The 16,615-nt window shown below is 43.1% G+C and overlaps 2 protein-coding genes across 2 annotated transcripts in view; one reads left to right on the top strand and one right to left on the bottom strand.

Annotated features, from left to right (window-relative positions):
• Positions 1-4,722: 4,722 nt before the first annotated feature.
• LOC108282407 (60S ribosomal protein L37-like) lies at positions 4,723-5,145 on the bottom strand. Its single transcript, XM_037727776.1, has one exon. It carries the CDS (start codon positions 5,143-5,145, stop codon positions 4,780-4,782), a length of 366 nt encoding a protein of 121 aa, XP_037583704.1. The 3' UTR covers positions 4,723-4,779.
• Positions 5,146-8,060: 2,915 nt separating this feature from the next.
• The window catches only part of LOC119466913 (translation initiation factor IF-2-like), a 25,419-nt gene continuing 16,864 nt past the window's right edge, over positions 8,061-16,615 (top strand). The window contains exons 1-2 of the mRNA XM_037727834.1: positions 8,061-8,355; positions 8,464-8,823. Of these exons, the coding sequence (XP_037583762.1) occupies positions 8,061-8,355; positions 8,464-8,823 (655 nt within the window). The remainder of the gene's footprint in view (positions 8,356-8,463; positions 8,824-16,615) is intronic.

The following is a 16,615-nucleotide window of genomic DNA, read 5'->3' as shown; positions in this document are numbered from 1 at the left end:
ATTAGATGGTGCTGCTTTCATTGGGTGAAGGTGGATCTTCCTTACTCGGTCCACTGACTCAAATGTCAATGTCTTCCAGAAACACCCCCAGAGATATACCCAGAAATAATGCCTTACCGTGATCTGGGTATCTTTTAACTTAATCAAATTGACACCTACATTTAAGTATCGCACTCCCCTTTGGTTTAATTTCCCTGCCTGAGCTGAGCAAGGGCACCAATTTCGAGAATGATCAGGAACAGGAGACAGGACTGCTGCCTTCTTCTGTGCGTCTGTGTTGCCCAGGGAGCCACTCATATTAGGATAATGCCGACTTTTAGTTCCATGGCTACAACCTCTCAGCCTGAACTTGATTTTCAAATCATCTCCAGGTTTTGCTGCCTTGAGAAGCTGTCAGGTGAAATTTCAAACAATGCTCAGATATAATAATCTTTTAAAGCCAGAATGCTAGAATTTCACCCATGGGTAAGAAAACCCCACAAGCTGGCTTCCCTCTTCCTGTTCCTACATTGCAGTCTCCAGCACAGGCACTGCTCAGCCTCATCTTGACATTTAAGGTTTCTGGCTGTGCTCATCTTCTCTTCCCACAGACAAGAGCTATGAGGAGACACACCAACAAAGTAATTTACATGTGGATTTCTAAACATTCAACTCACCATTTGGAAACAGCAATTACTCTTCCTCTTTTCAAATGACCATACAAATCAGTTTACTTTTGGAACTTTTTAATTTTTTAAGAATTACTCAATTCTTTTCTTATGGTGGTGATGTTCTCGAGGATTTTATTATTATTATTTTTTTTGCCATTTCAACTTTCAATTGGCAAAACTATAACTAAGATTCCCACTTGCTATTTTATGTCACATCTGTGTTCTTTATTCTCACTTAAACCTTTCTTTTATCTTAGCCAGCTAGAATACATAGCAGCCTTACTGCACATGACAGTTTTAAAGTAAATAATTTGTTACAGGAAAATAAATGTTGAATCTGCTCTTATTCTTTTCACCCTTGTGTTACTTTGCTTTAATATTTTCCTTAATTAGAATATAACTTAGGACTTTGGAATTACTATGTAGCAATTTTGTTTACTTGTTAACTCAGATTAGATTGTTTTTCCGTATGAGATGAGCAAAAATGGTAATGTTTTTCACTAAGTTTCTTCTCCTGCCATGTAAATGACTAAGTATTTGTTTAGTAATAGGTATGTGTGATGGAAACTCTGAATATGAATGCCCTTTTTCAATTAACGAAACTCAGAGAACAGCATGATGATGGAAAATCTCTTCCTGGGAAAAATTTTCCTGCATTTACTATTGATTAAAAACCTGAAATAAATGCATTAGTTCATTACGAAATAATTATTCAGCGTGTAGTGTGTACTACATATGAGACACTATTCTAAATACATGTGGGCAAAATAGATAAAATTTTCCGTCTGCAAAAAGCTTATATTCTAGCAGGAAGAGAAAGATAATAAACAAAAAATATAATAAGCAAGTGATAAGTGCCCAAGGGAAATAATGAAGCAAGGTGATGGGAACAGAAATAGGCAGGGAGTGGGTTCCAATTTTAGATCTGGTTGTCCGGGTATGCTTCTCTGAGTAAGTGACATTTGGGGGTGTGGTATGCAGATCACATAAGAACCTCACAAGTCACCATCAGCACTTTGGCTTTATTCTGAGCAAAACAGAAGCGATCGCAGGGTTTAGACAAAGGAATGAGACGATCAGACACATGCTAAAATGATCACTCTGGCTGCTGCTGAGAATAGAGTGTGGGAGGGATACAACAGAAGCAGAAGCACAGACTAATTAGATGACTAATGAATTAATCTAGGAGAGAGATGATGGTGGACGAGCCCAAGGTGGTAGCCGTGGAAGTGTATACTTAGAAAGTAGAGCCAACAGAATTTCCCATTTCAATATGAGTTGCAAGAGACAAAGAGTCAAGGATGACTCAGGGCTTTTAGCCCAGGCAACTGGAAGAATGGAATTGCCATTTAGTAAGCAGGGAAGCTGTGTGGGATGCTCAAGTTTTGGGGAGAAATCAGGAGTTCAGCTTTGAACATGTGGAGTTTGAAATGTCTATTAGATGTGTAAGTAGGAAACCCAACTAGGCAGTCAGAAACACAAACTGGAGCTCAGGAAAGAGGACTGAGTAAGAGATATAAATGCAGAGTTGTCGGTATAGAAAGGGAATCCAAAGCTATATAACTGGATGAACTCATTGAAGGGGATGAGTTTGGTGTCCTGAAAGGCAAGAGAAGTCCACGTGAAGAGGCAGTAATATTTAATGGTGTCAAATGCTGCTGAGAGGTCAAGTAAGAACCAAGAATTCTTGACTGTATTTAGCAGTGTGGAAGTCATCAGTTTCCTTGGCAAGATCAGTTTTAGTGACGTTTTGGGAGTAAAACCCTGATTCAATTAAGTTTAAGATGGGAGCAGGGGATAAATTGGAGACAATGAGTACAGACGATTCTTTTGAGATCCATCCATAGTAGAAGCATGCAGGAAGGCACAGTGTATGGTTACAGATTCATAGGCAGTTGAATTTGGTGTATTTCCTTTTTTAAAAAATTTAGTGAAGGAAAGACTTATTTCATGGTTACCTGTTAAGAAGCACACACTCACTTAGATAGGTAACCCTAATTTCACCACTCTTCAAATATGTTTTTTATTTTTATTTAAATAGAGATGGGGGTCTTGCTATGTTGACCAGTCTGGTCTCAAACTCCTGGCCTCAAGCGATCCTCCCATCTCAGCCTCCCAAAGTGCTGGGATTACAGGAGTATGCCAACACAACTAGCCCTATGAATCCATTTTAGAAGGCATAGATCCACTTTCTTCTCTTTGTGGTTGGTTAAGACATGCACCCTTAGTTTTTCTAGTTTCAGTTTCACCATCTTATTTCTAATTACAGCAGTCTGGCAATTTCCCTTCCTCTTTGGACTTGATGTTATGTCATACTCATGGAGAGTTACCCCCAACACTCTGCCCAGCTCCATTTCCTCCACAGTGCTTCTCCTCTTTCAACCTGCTCATTGCTAGTCTTCGTCATTTCAATTTCCTCAACTGTGAGGAATGGAGACAGTCTCTTCAGCTACTTACGAGGCTAACAGTTTAAGCCTGGGCAACACAGACCCCGTCTCTACAAGCACTTTTTGTTTTAAATTAACTGGGCATGTTAATGCATGCTGTGGTCCTAGCTACTTGAGAGGCTGAGGTGGGAGGAGTGCTTGAGCCCAGGAGGGTGAGGCTGCAGAGAGTGGTGACGTGCGCTGCACTCCAGGCAGGGTCACAGGGCAAGCACCTGCCTCAGGGGAAAACCAAAAACAAACAACAACAAAACAAGAGTTTAAGTCTGAGAAGTGAAATGGGTCTAACCCATACAAAGAATAGAAAGAAGATGAAAGCAGTAGGTAGCACGGGGGAGGAAAGAAAATGAGAAAACATGAGTTTTACCATTTACTTAGGCTGAACTCCTACCATGTCATCTTAAAGCACCGTATGTATTGAGTTCCTGTCTTCTGACAATATGAAGGTGCTCTAGATATTGCATGTTATTAAGAGCAACACGAGATTAAGAAATTTTGTCACACTTAATGTGGTTGTACTTAGGTAACATTTACTGAGCAATGCCTATGAGGCATTTGGCTAAGCCCTTTCCATATGTTGTTTAATTCTTTCCCTCATAATAAAGTGAGGTATGTATTACTATGCCCATTTCCGAGATGAGGAAACAGAGAGGTGAGAGAGAGAGGCTCAAATAACTTGAGGCTTTTCAGCATTACTACCACTTTCAAGCAAATATATTGTACATTTATTTGTGTATGACTATGCAGATATATCCATAGTTAGCTCCTTTACCCAGGGCCATTTTTCATTTTACAAGGAATTCATCACTGACATTAACTCATAAGCCACCTCAGTGCATTTGAGATCAATTTATAAAGTTTGGTTGCTGCACAATTTTTCAAAAACATGTTTTCAGGTTATTGAAACCCATATTGCCTACCATATGTTAGGCACTCTGCTGGGTGATAAAATGGAAGAATGTAAAATCACTTCTCCAAGGAGCTCAGATTCTTCTTTTGTAGGAAAGTCAATTATTCATTCCCTCATTCAAAAGTATTATTGAGTGTCTTGGAGTATGCTATAGTTTAGGTAAGAATAAATCAAGCTAGAATTAGCGTACTTAGTAAGAAAAGATGCACAAATAATGGCATTTATCTTACACGGTCCTTTTAAAACAATACTCAAGTGCTTGAACCTCTAGAGCCAGTCCACCTGACTTAAAAATCTAGCTCTGTCAGTTACAGGCTGTGTGATATTGAGCTAGCCACAGAGCCTCTTTAAAGCCTTCTGTTTCCCATCTATCACATGAGAATAGTAACTCATCAGGTTGCTGTGAAGACTAAAAGTATGTGTAAAGTATTTGGAAGAGGACCTATGTAAGTATTAGTTGTTATTATTGTGATACAGACTTACCATGTGCTGAAACAGTTGCTAATTCTTAACTATAATAAGTAGGAGAGTAAGTGCTCTGTAATTTTTTGTTGAATAGAACTTCCTAGAAGCTGAGTTTCTCTGTAGATATGTCTAGAGTAGCCTCAGATTCCTTTTCCATCATATTTCTTCATTCTGAACCCAATGTGAAATCAGTTATTGTCCTTGGCTGCTCCATTCTGTGTTTTTTTGTGGAAATGGGGAAGCTGATGGGCTGTTGGTTTTTTGTTTTGTTTTGACATTGCAGATGATCAGAGTTATTTTTCATTATTTATCATTGGTAGACTTTTTTTGTATAATTTTTTTTTAAACCAGAACATTTATTACATGACAAATCGTTGAAATTCCAAGATGAACTGGGTGCTGCAACAGCTGCCTTCTTGGGTTGAGGTGTTGTTCCTTCATGGAATCCACGCCTGAATCTGTGGTATACAATTTTTAGGTGCCTCCCTGGACCAGTCCCAGTGGTATTTCGTCTTTTAGCCTTGGCACTCCAGTTACACTTTCTCTTACACTTGGCGGGGTAGCCACATTTGCCACAGGTTGACTTCTGAAGGTGGCAGGCCTTAGAGGCACAGTGGCAGCACAATGTGTGCGTCTTATTGCCCCGCTCTCCAAACGATGATGTTCCCTTCGTCATCTCGCTTCTGCAGCTGAGAACAGAGACGGTAGAGTTCTTACTAATTTTATGCAGGCTATAGGCTGAATACTGTGTGTCCCCACCCCGCCCTCCATTTTCTATGTCGAAATCCTAACCCCTGAAGTGATGGGAATAGGAGGTGGTGCATTTGGGAGGCAATTAGGTCATGACGGCGGAGTTTTCATGAATGGGATTAGTGGCCTTAAAAAGGAGGCCTGAGAGAGACCCTCACTCCTTTCCCTATATGAAGACACAGCAATAAGTTACCCTCTGTGAACCAGAAAGAAGGACACACACAGATGTGGAATCTGCTGGTGCCTTGATCTTGGACTTCCTAGCCACCCCCTAACTGTAAGAAATAAAATTCTTTTTTTTCTTTTTTTTGAGACAGAGCCTCACTCTGTCACCCAGGCTGAAGTGCAGTGGCAAGATCTTGGCTCACTGCAACCTCCACCTCCCAGGTTCAAGTGACTCTCCTGCTTCAGCCTCCCAAGGGATTACAGGTGCCTGCCACCACTCCTAGCTAATTTTTGTATTTCTAGTAGATTTAGTGTTTCACCATTTTGGCCAGGCTGGTCTCTAACTCCTGACCTCAGGTGATCTGCCAGCCTCAGTCTCCCAAAGTGCTGTGATTACAGGCATAAGCCACAATGCCCAGTCAATTTCTCTTGTTTATAAGCTACCCAGCTTATGGTATTTTGTTATAATAGCCTGAATATACTAAAACAATCCATTAAGTTTCAAGAATTATTTTTCTGATCATCAAAGTAATGTGTGCTCAATATAGAAACAATTCAAACATACAGAACTTGATAACAGAAAGTGAAAGGCCCTAGTAATCCCACATCCAGAGTTAATCACCATTAACAGCTTGTTATATATGCTTCCAGATTTCATCTGAAGCATACATTTAATAACATGCATATCTTAATGCAAATCCCCCCCAAAAATGGAATCATACTATTCATATTGTTCTGCAGCCTGCTTTTATTTTCACTTATAGATTTTCGGCATCCTTTCATGTAGGTACAAATAGATCTAGCTTATTTTTGTTAATGGCTGCTTAAGGTTTCCTTCTACAGATCTAGCAAAATTTGCTTAAACAGTTTTCTACTGGAAGTTTATTATTTGATTTTTACACTATTACATGTTCTCACTATTACAAACAATGCTGTGATAAAGCCACTTGTAATATATATATTTTTGTACATGTGTAATTATTTGTGACATAATTTTTGCACAAATCTGCTTAAAGTACAAACTCCTAGACATGGAATTATCTGTTCAAAGAGAACACACCTATTTATCAAAAATTTCCAAACTGTCCTCCAAAGGGATTTGTCCAATTTCCTCTTACATTTAAAGTGTGAGAGAATGTCTATTTCTCCACAATGTGACTGTTTTCTGAGTATCACTTCTTTTCTCAGTTTATACCAATCTTGAAATCATGTTTTTCAAATCTAGTATCACAATATAAAACCCAGGGAAGATCAAAAGAGCAAAGTACAGAAGACTTTATTATTATTATTTTTTACAAACAGTAAAACATTCCAAATTCATTATAATAGTGGGCTGTTTTCAATCAAAATATCACTCCACTAGTTGTTAAGTTGTAAAAGACCTCTCATCTCTTAGATCAGCAAACCTGACACTGATTAGATCGCTTGCCACACACTCCTTGCCCACATACCTCCTTCTTGGCAGTGTGTGCAACAGGAGAGGCTGCTGGCACGGAGAAAAAGTGGGAGCAAGAGAAGGGCCGAGGGCTCAGAATCTGGTGTCATCTTGTAAAGGGTCTCGGGCATTCCCCCGAGTGTATTCTGGATCTCTCTGTTCATGTTCCTGTTTGGGCTGCTCTTCCTCATGTCTAATGCCTGATAGCCAAGTGCTCACTATCCAAGGGTCAGTTCTATCACCTCCTCTCTGAATCCTTTCCTGAAACCCTAGACAATCATTCTCTTTAATATCTCACTATCTCTGAACCAACACCTTCCTGAGTACCCATAAGATTCTGTGCAGCATTCTGATTAAGAACATTTAGATGCTGCGTAAATGTTGATTGAACATTTGCTGACATGGAGAGATCTTGGCAGAAGACAGATGAGACTTTCCATGGTTTACAGAAACACATGGATTCAGATAAAAGATACTGAAGCACAGGATTGAATCACGTATTTTGTTAGAACCAAATAATTCCAAACATCCCGCCTTCATTTATTTCTTGGCCCCTGCCTCTTCCCACCCACACACGAAAACTGCAAACGAGCCTTGATCCTACAACAACAGCGCCTATAGGGCTGCAAAACTCTCTTAGCAGAGAACAATCTTTTCATCTGCCTGTTTCAGATATATGACATTTTTGATGAAAAGAATGGGAAGGGGCGGAGTCAGATAAAAACAAGCACCGACTTTCCAATACAGCTTCAATAGCAGACAGAACACATGAAGCTGGAAACTACCCATGCCAAGAAATAGTTGTGTGTGCCCTAAAGTTCAGGTAAGTATTCTTAGAGTTGGAAGGCGCTTAAGTGACTTTTTAACGGAATTCAACCTCCCAACCCCCGCGCCAAGTCTTACTATCAAGAGTTTTAGTCGACCGGACGGAATCCCTTGCCCAGGACGGGTGAAGGTCCCTGATGTTGCCTCGCACCTGACTGGCAACGGCGCCTGCCCGGCCCGGAGCCCTACTCAGGTGGGCGCTAGAGAGAGCATTTCAGCGATGGCGTTGTAGGCGGCTGTTCTTCCCCTCCCAAGCACCTGCTCGGCATCTAGCAGTTGCTCGTCGCCACTCCCCAACCCCCGGCCACCTCCCTAGCCACACAGACCCCGTCCGGTCAGCAGGCCAGCTCGGCTGAGGAAGCGCCCCGACCCCCGCCGGGCGCTGCAGGGCGACCGGCGAAAGCGCTCGCAATCACATGGAGGCCCGGGCCCGCCCCATTGGCTGCGGCCGGGCCAGTCGCGGCGCTCGCCGGCTGCGGTTGGTCCCAGAGCCGCAGCGCCTGCACGGGCCCGGAGTCCATGTTACGCTTTGTCTAATTCCCCTCGTTACAGAGTCATGTGCTGCTGCTCCCGTCGCCGCCGCTGCCGCTGCCGCTGCCGCCGCCCGTGGTGCCCCGGCTCCTCCGCCGCGCTTCGAGGTGGCAGCCGCGGGCGGGGCCGCGGGAGCAGGGTCCAGGGCGCAGCGCGCCTTTGCCGCCCCGGCGCCTCCCGGTGCAGCCGCCGCCCGCCGCGGGTGATGCGGCCACCTCCGGCCTCAGCATAAGCCGTGGCTCGGCGGCCGAGCTGCCTCCCAAGGTTGGTGCGCACCTCTCCGGGCAGGGGCCGGGGGCTGCGAGGGAGGGCGACGCGCAGGTGGAGCCGAAGCGCGCAACCCTGGCGCAGGCGCCGCGGCCCGAGCTGAGGCTGAGGCCGGGAACTCATTCGGGGACGTCCGTGGGTCGGGAGGCGGCGGCGGCGAGCGGGGTGGGCCCCCGTTTTCAGCCGCCAGGGCCTGGGAGATTGTTCCGCTTTCTGCTGTCTTAGCGGCGGCCGCTTCGACCGCGGGCGGCGGGCTCTGCGCTAGGGGAGTGCGGCCGCCTGGCTCCTGGACCCCTCGCGCGCGCTCCCTTTTCTCGCCTTCCTTCGCCCAATCGGAAAGGCGGGGAGAGCCGGTTTCGGCTCCGCTGGTTCCTCCCGGAGGTAGGTGTTTGGTGTCTGGCCTTGCTGGCCCGGTGTCCTTAAGGTGAACCTTGAACTTCTCCAGAATCGCCTCCCCTCCACTTCCTTCCTGTGGCGGGTGGGCTGCCCTAGGAGCCCGGCGGGCGGGGGCGGGGAGATGAAGGCCCCCGTCCCGCCCCCCGCGCCTGTGGGAGGGAGCTGGGGGCCCGCAGGTGCACCCTACCGGCCGCGAGCCATCTCCGGGTTGGGTACCGGTATAATCCGCTTCTAGCTTGTTTGGAGGCGTGGGCTCTTGGGAGCGGGACTTCTGCTCAAATCCTGTCCAGGGGCTTGGAAAGGAGGAGAATTGGGGGTGGTTGCCCGGAGGACCAGCACCTCCGGTTACTGGAGGGTTGATAGGACCTTCCCCTTTCAGTCCCCCTTTACTGGGGGATATTCCTTGCAGTTAAATGAGATTTTTTGATTTCTTAAGAAGCCAGCCGCAGCGAAGAAGAACTGCTGCAGGTCGAGGGAAAGAGAGGTAGGTTCCTGCTGGAGAGGGAGAGGTGGGCTGTGAGGTCTCAGGAGCACACAGTTGGGGGTGTATGTGGCCGAAAGTGTAGAGGCAGCGTTGTAAGAAACAGCCAGAGGAGAGGGAGAGCGCACTCAGGAGGAAGGGGGAGAAATGGGGAATAGATACTGGGGAGTCCTAGCGGAATGTAGGACCCAGCTGGAGCCGCTTGGGCTTATATTTGGCTCCTCGTTGCCTCGCAGATTTCCTGCGCTTGGATCTTGAAAAATGTTTTTTGTTGGACAAAGAAAGCTGTGAGGACATATTTTGGAAGAGAGATAGGACTGAAGAGCTGACTTCTGGAAACTTTCCTTGGCAGCTTTAATAGTAAAATTCCGTTCAGGCAGGGTTTATTGAGCACCTATTATGTGGTCCGTACTGGACTTTGGAAGAGTCTGGACAGGCAGGGAATTCCCATTTGCAGTAATGGTGAGGGCTGTCTACCTTATAAACAACCAAGGAGCCCGTCCCAGTGCCAAGAATGACAGTGATTCAGACCTTCCTCGTCAAAGCATCTGGAGCCTCTCTGCCTCTTACAGACCTGTGGGAAGAACCCTGTACCGTATACCGTAAATGGGGTCTTCAGACAGCATTTATTTTTACAGTCCAAAAATAGTGACTACACACCTACTGTCAGCTAGGTCAGGGTTGGGGCTCTTGCTTCATCTGTCTTGACACCAACTAACTAAATTCCTGTTAAAATCCAAGTGCAAGATAGGGAAGAATCTGAGATGAAAATAACTGGTTAAAACAGGAGTCACAGAAAGTTGATTTGGGGGCGTTTGGTCTCTGTAGGTTATTTATGGAGCCCCCCATAAAATGATTAGGCAATCGATGGAGCCAGGGAGAAATTCCAGAATCTTGAATTGGCACAGTTTATTTATATATCTGAACACTTTATCATAGATTTGTCTCATTTTTATTGAGGGTGTATGTGTGTGTGTTGATTAAAACCTAACAGATTAGAAGGTTGGAGATGAAACTGTCCTTAGATGACCCAGCCTTCCATGACCATGTGGAGTAGCATATGATGCAACAGTTAAAGTATTGAGCCATATTCATATCATTTTCTTCCTGCTGTGTTTTCCAGCATTTAAAAAATGTGGTCAAAACTTGGCCTTTTTTTTTTTCTCAAAATCGGTAAAGTTTAATGGAAAAAAAAGAAAAACTAGGCCCCGTCTTCCTTTTTTTTTATGCAGAGTTTTAAAAATTAATTTTAGAAAATTCTGATGTGTTTGTCTTGTCCAAATAGTTAAATTGTTTTGGTAGCTATAGTTTGGAAATTAGACTTGATTCTATTTTCAGTACTGTAGACAAAATAGCTATTAAAAACAAAAGTGAAAAGTTTGTCAGAACTTTATAATCATGATTATATGTTCTTGAAGTGGTAGCTTGTAAGGGATTTCACTTATTTTTAATTGGAGCTGGTGTTTGACATTCTAAGAAACAGCAGTTAATATTTGTTGAGTGCCAGCAGGAAGCAGAGAACTGGAGTGAGTACTATCGGATCTTAACAAGGCAGGAGAGGATTCTTGTAGTAATCACAGAGAGCAGATAAGACAGGCACACATGAGGATGCTAGCAGAAGCAGACAGTTACAGTTGTCTAAAATCCAGGGTGTGTGGAACCCGATGAAAGTGTACGAAGCATGTTGAGGGAGGCGTGGAAATCTGAATTGACTTTTGACAGTGGTCAGCGTTGTGGAACAGAAAATATGAGTTAAAAAGGAGGGTAGAGGGAACCTAGTTAGTGGAAAGCTTAACCACAAGTCAGTGGTGTTAATCATTTGCCTCAAGACCAGTGGCTCTCAGCAGTAGGCAGTTTTGCTTCTCAACAGACATTGCTAAATACCTGGAGACATTTTTGGTTATCATAGCTAGGGGGCAGGTACTGCTGTCATCTAGTGGGTAGAGGCCAGAAATGCTATATAAGCATCCTACTGTGCACAGGACATCAACCCCCTTCCTCATAAACAGAGAATGATCCTGTCCTAAGTGGTGATAGTGCCAAGGTTGAGAAACCCTGCCCCTAGATCTCAGAAGGTCTTGAAGGGAGATGGTGCTTGACATGGGAGGAATAATAACATTGAGCTTAGGAAGCGGATCTAGGAGACTTCTGTGCTCAGGCCTCATGTGATTAGGGTCTGGGCAAATCCTAGTTGAAAGAAAGGGGCAGTTTGGAGGGAGAGCATAGCAGATTAACTATTAGCACAGTATGATAGTGGAATAAATTGGGAATCATAGAATCCAAATTGGCATTTTAGAGGGGCCTTGTCCAATTTATTTATTTTAGTAAATTCTTAACCATTGCTAGGTAACCTTTGTTTAAATAACACCAGGAACCGTGAACAACTTCTCCTGAAGATATGTTATTACTACATCTTTGGACTGTTTGTTGTATTACTACTTGAGCTGAAGACTGTCTCCTTGAATTTTTTTTTTCCATTGATTTCATTACGTTGGAGCTGCTGTGCTCTTTGAATGCACAAGGACAGTATGATGTCCCCTTACCCCCAGTTAACTTTCCTAATGCAAACTAGTCCCAGTTCTTTTCACAGCCTTATTTTGGGATGCAGTTTCTAGATGTCTTCTCAGTTTGTCAGCATCTTACATGGAGAGTCTGGAATTGAATATGTAATTGAGATATGATCTGGCCAACAGAGACAGCTGTTTGCTGAGACCTGGCGAAAATGTCTGTTTACTGCACCTTAAGCTTACAGCTGCCTTTGGTGTTTTTTCGGCAGTGCTGAGCACAGACTTCTTCATTAGGTAATCATGTTTTGGATAGTCAAAACCCCTCGATATTTGCTCTGTGAGCTGCTGCATTTTGTATTTTTTGAGCAGATTTTTTTGGAGAAGTTTTTTTTTGTTGTTCCTTTTTGATGTTAGCCTACTTATTTTGATCCTGTCTTCTAGCCTTTGACATTTTTGAATTTATATCTTCTAATTATATCAGAGAGGAATGGAGGATGACTTTATTGAAAACTTTGTAGTCCATTAGTCAGTAGTTTGGGGCACTGCTGGTCCTTTTGAGAGCCGGAATTACTGAGTGATGGAGGTGAGTTCTAGGGCAAATTAGCCCTTAGTTTGGGGGCTTCTGAGAAATCTAAATGCCAAGCCACATGGCATTTAGCTCTTGAAATGTTTGTACTTGAGGTACCATTTTGAAGTAGTTTGAGTCTGTTCCAAGCTTCTGAAATCTGTATTCCTTCCTCTGGGTCTTTGTGGTTCTGTTTGCCTCTCTGGAAGAGAGTTTTTAATGTTTTGTGCAAATCTGAAGCTTGCAGGATTAGAACTGCTTTTGAAATTTGTGAGGAGGTAGGATAACCGGCAAAATCAACTGTGGACTTGGTTCCCACTCAGCTAAGCTTTGTTTCCTTTTTTGCTAATATTCCTTAAATACTTAGTGACAGCCTTATATTTAGGGAAGGAGAGAGGACAAACATTTTTCTCGGAGCTGGGCTTCAACTTGTCATTGATGTAAGTTCATACTTGACTTTTATAGTCTTCACTACAAAGACATTAGGAAATTACCATTCCCAGGTGTCTTCTGAAGCAGGCAGATAAGAAATCCCAGATAACTTAGTGCCAAGTTCTCCAGATACTCTAGATCTATCCAGTGAACTAGATTTAATAAATTACTTGATTTGGCTGGTAGCTATCTTACAGTATTGAAGGAGTGCTAGAGGAAAATTTCAAATCTCATAGCCAGTGTGTGTGACCTCTTTGTGATGAATGTCATTGTGTCCCAGTCCTTTGTTAGTGTGTTGCCTGTCCAGGTAGTGCAGTTTACTTGGTCTCCCTTCTCTACCAGTTCACATGTGAAACGTCTTTGTATTTTCTGGAGATGAAGGTTATTCCTATGAAAAGAAGGGATGTCTTCTGAATAGTTGAGATTTCTTGAGGGGAAAATTATTGCTGTCCTTTTATATCTTCAAAGGCTGTGTCAAAGTTGAAGTCTCCTTAGAATTAGGGATGCAGTTGTGTCATTTTGAGTAGAAAGATAGAATATTAAAGCTGGAAGGGATCAACCCTTGAATTTTATAGTTGAGCATATCCAGGCACAGGGAGGTGATGTGTAAGTTTACACATGTAGTGACAGAGTAGGCATTAGAATCTGTCTTCCTTAAAGACCACAATAAAGGCGAAGGATCAGGATTTGTTCTCTGCTTAGAGGTGTGTAAACAGTGGGGTCCCTGGGGTCTTATTTACATAATTGATCTAAAAGAAGGAGCACACAGTGGAATTCTAGGTTTGCAGATGACAGTAAGCTTTTCTGGATTATGAAATGTCTAACCACTGGGGATTTGCTTCAGGAAAACCACACTAGGATGTATTAGTCATCAGAAGATTTGCAGGTGAGTTTCTTGTAGGCAAATAGGAGGTTGGGTATTAAGAAGAACTTACAGAATTTCCATAGGATGGTGTTTTGTTGGATAAACTAAGGGAGGGGCTCTGAAAATAGCTTCACATTGTTGTCCCGACTTGTTGCAGAAAAACAAACACCATGAAATGCTAGGCTTCATCAAAAAGATTTTTGGGCTGGGTGTGGTGGCTTATGCCTACAATACCAGCACTCTGGGAGGCTGAGGCGGGTGGATCACCTAAGGGCAGGAGTTAGAGACCAGCCTGGCCAACATGGTAAAACCCCATCTCTACTAAAAATTAAAAAACAAAAAAATTAGCCAGGTGTGGTGGTGGCGCCTGTAATCCTAGCTACTTGGGAGGCTGAGGCAGGAGAATCACTTGAACTCAGGAGGCGGAGATTGCAGTGAACTGAGATCACACCATTGCACTCCAGCCTGGGTGACAGAGCAAGACTCTGTCTCTCTCCTTCTCTCTCTCTCTATATGTATATATATAATGTTTGGACATTGCTGCTACAATGTAAACTTCATGAGGGCAAGGTCCTTGCTCATGAGGGCAAGGTCCTTGCTCATCTGTTTTTCTGATAAAAATATTAGGATTTCTAGTATCTGGAAAAAGTCATCTGAGAGGAGATGGTATGGAGGCCTGTGAAACCATGAGGATAGGGCCAAAGGCAGCCTTGATAGTTCACTTTATTCTAATAAGCCTGAGTGTGCTATTTTAATTGCCTCCTGCCTTCATGCTCCAGTACTCTGTCAGTGCGGTGAAGGTGGGGATTTATCTCTCTTGTTCTCTCCTGATTTTCTAGTGCCTTGCACATGGCAGGCCCTCTATTAGTATTTGTCATCCAGAGGAATGAATGAAGAAGTATACCTTAAAGCTTTACAAGACATATTCAGAATGAATGCAAAGAAATTTGGTTTTTCTCAACCCTGGCTGGCATCAAAATCAATCTGGGGAATGTTTTAAAAATACATATAACCAGACCCTTTTCCATGCCTATTGAATCAGAATCTCCGGATATGGAGTTTAGTTTTGAAAGAGCTCTCCCTACCTCCAGGTAATTCTGTGCTGCTCAGTCAGGGTAAGAACCACCATCTTAGCAGTTGTACACAAAGGCTGGGTACTGACTGAAGACACCTTCAAATGGTTTTGAAACATTTGTGGCCAGCAAGCCCATAATTGGTTATTAAGACAGAAGAGGAGCTTTAAGGATATGTCAGTCTTCTTGGAAGGTATGGTGACCCAAACAGCACGTGGTCCACAACATGACCTTTGGTGCCTCCATGAGATAGAGCATCCTGGGCTGGATGGTATGATGGGACCAACTGCCAGTCCATTCTTGAGTAGTCATTTCCAGAGTGGGTCCCTGAGTACAGTTTCACCAAGCCCATGAGAAAATGAGAAGAATAAAGACAATGCAACAGGCTTTCCTGTTTCAACTTTAGTGCTAAGTTTATTTAATTCTAAGAGTCTGGTTTTTTTTGTTTTAAATTGTTTAATCTTGGGTTGTCCTTCCTACAGGAGGATTGGTTTGTTTTTTCATTTTATGAAAGGATGGTGATGGTTTTTTGGTGTCATTTCTAGGTCCAGTTTTAAGCTGGCAATTTTATGATAGTCTTTCTTTAGAAATTTTAGTGGCCTGTGAAATCAAAAGTCTGGGAACTACCACTCATCTGAGGTTTTCAAGATGTCTGTAACTATCCCTTGACACCTGCTATTGGGGAATGCTCATAAATATGGTGTTAGGTTCCATTACAAGCATTTTTTCTTTTAAAACATTTTTTTCTTTCCTCTTATGCTTGCTAGTAATAGGAACATTGCCAGAGAAAGCCTCACTTCCCCAGGAGCACATACATCCCATGGCTGTATCTTACCGTCAACAGGTAGCCAGCACTGCAGTGAGTTCTACAGAGCAAGGATAAAGGATGTACAAGAAGACACCTTTTTCTGATGGTCATTGGCCGCCAGAAAGCTGCCTCTCAAAATCTCTCATAAAAAAGGCTGCCTCTAAAAACCTGCTATGGAGACAGGACAGAACTCTTCAGACTGGTTATTAAATGCCATCAGTCAAAATTCTTTTCACTGATTGCTTATAACCCAATTTTAAGAAATATCAGAAAATTAAAATTCTTGGAAAAATCATCCCCATGATGCTTGCAATGGCACTCTACTGAAAAGGCTTTTAAAATTAGTTTATTCTCAGATATGGCTAGTTTTTTGTTTTTGTTTTTAACTTAGCTCGTTAAGAAGTATTTGGACAATGTACGGAACTCCTAAAGTTATTAATAATAACAGCTATCGGGCACTTAATGATTGTCCAAACCTATTCCCTGGAATTTACATGCATTCTCATGTAATCCTCGGAACAATTCTGAGTGAAAGGTAGACTTATTTCCATTCTACAGATGAGGTCATAAGGCTGGAGAGGTTATGTAATTTGCAACAATGTCACATAGAGGTGGAATTTGAAACCAGACTCATTTTATATCAGACTTTTGTATTTTAAATCAGACTTTTAAATATTTTATAAAATCTACCTATTATCTACTGTACCCTTTCTCATTTCTGCACATTTTTGTATTTATTTTATAATACCTGTAATACCTATTGATACTTCTGCTACACGAAAAGGAGCATCAGGTTTTGGGCTGTAAACGTACCCGATAGCTCCTTTAGTTGATGCTGCGTGTTTGAGGAGTGGAGCTGTAGTGACGCCCCAGCATGTAGGCTTCCAGGCCAGTGCTCTTGTCGTCCCAGATTGGTCTTAGAAGTATCAGCCTGGGCCGGGCGTGGTGGCTTACGCCTGTAATCCCAGCACTTTGGGAGGCCAAGGTGGGTGGATCACGAGGTCAAGAGATCGAGACCATCCTGGTCAACATGGTGAAACCCCGTC

The sequence above is a fragment of the Cebus imitator genome, unplaced genomic scaffold (assembly GCF_001604975.1).
Source record: "Cebus imitator isolate Cc_AM_T3 unplaced genomic scaffold, Cebus_imitator-1.0 Scaffold240, whole genome shotgun sequence".
In the NCBI taxonomy this organism is placed as follows: Eukaryota; Metazoa; Chordata; class Mammalia; order Primates; family Cebidae; genus Cebus; species Cebus imitator.
Note: the sequence above shows the minus strand (reverse complement) of the source record. Positions and strands in the feature narration are given on the sequence as shown.

Excerpts from the sequence above, each read along its gene's own strand:
- LOC108282407 (XM_037727776.1), bottom strand. The coding sequence starts at position 5,145 with ATGACGAAGGGAACATCATCGTTTGGAGAGCGGGGCAATAAGACGCAC.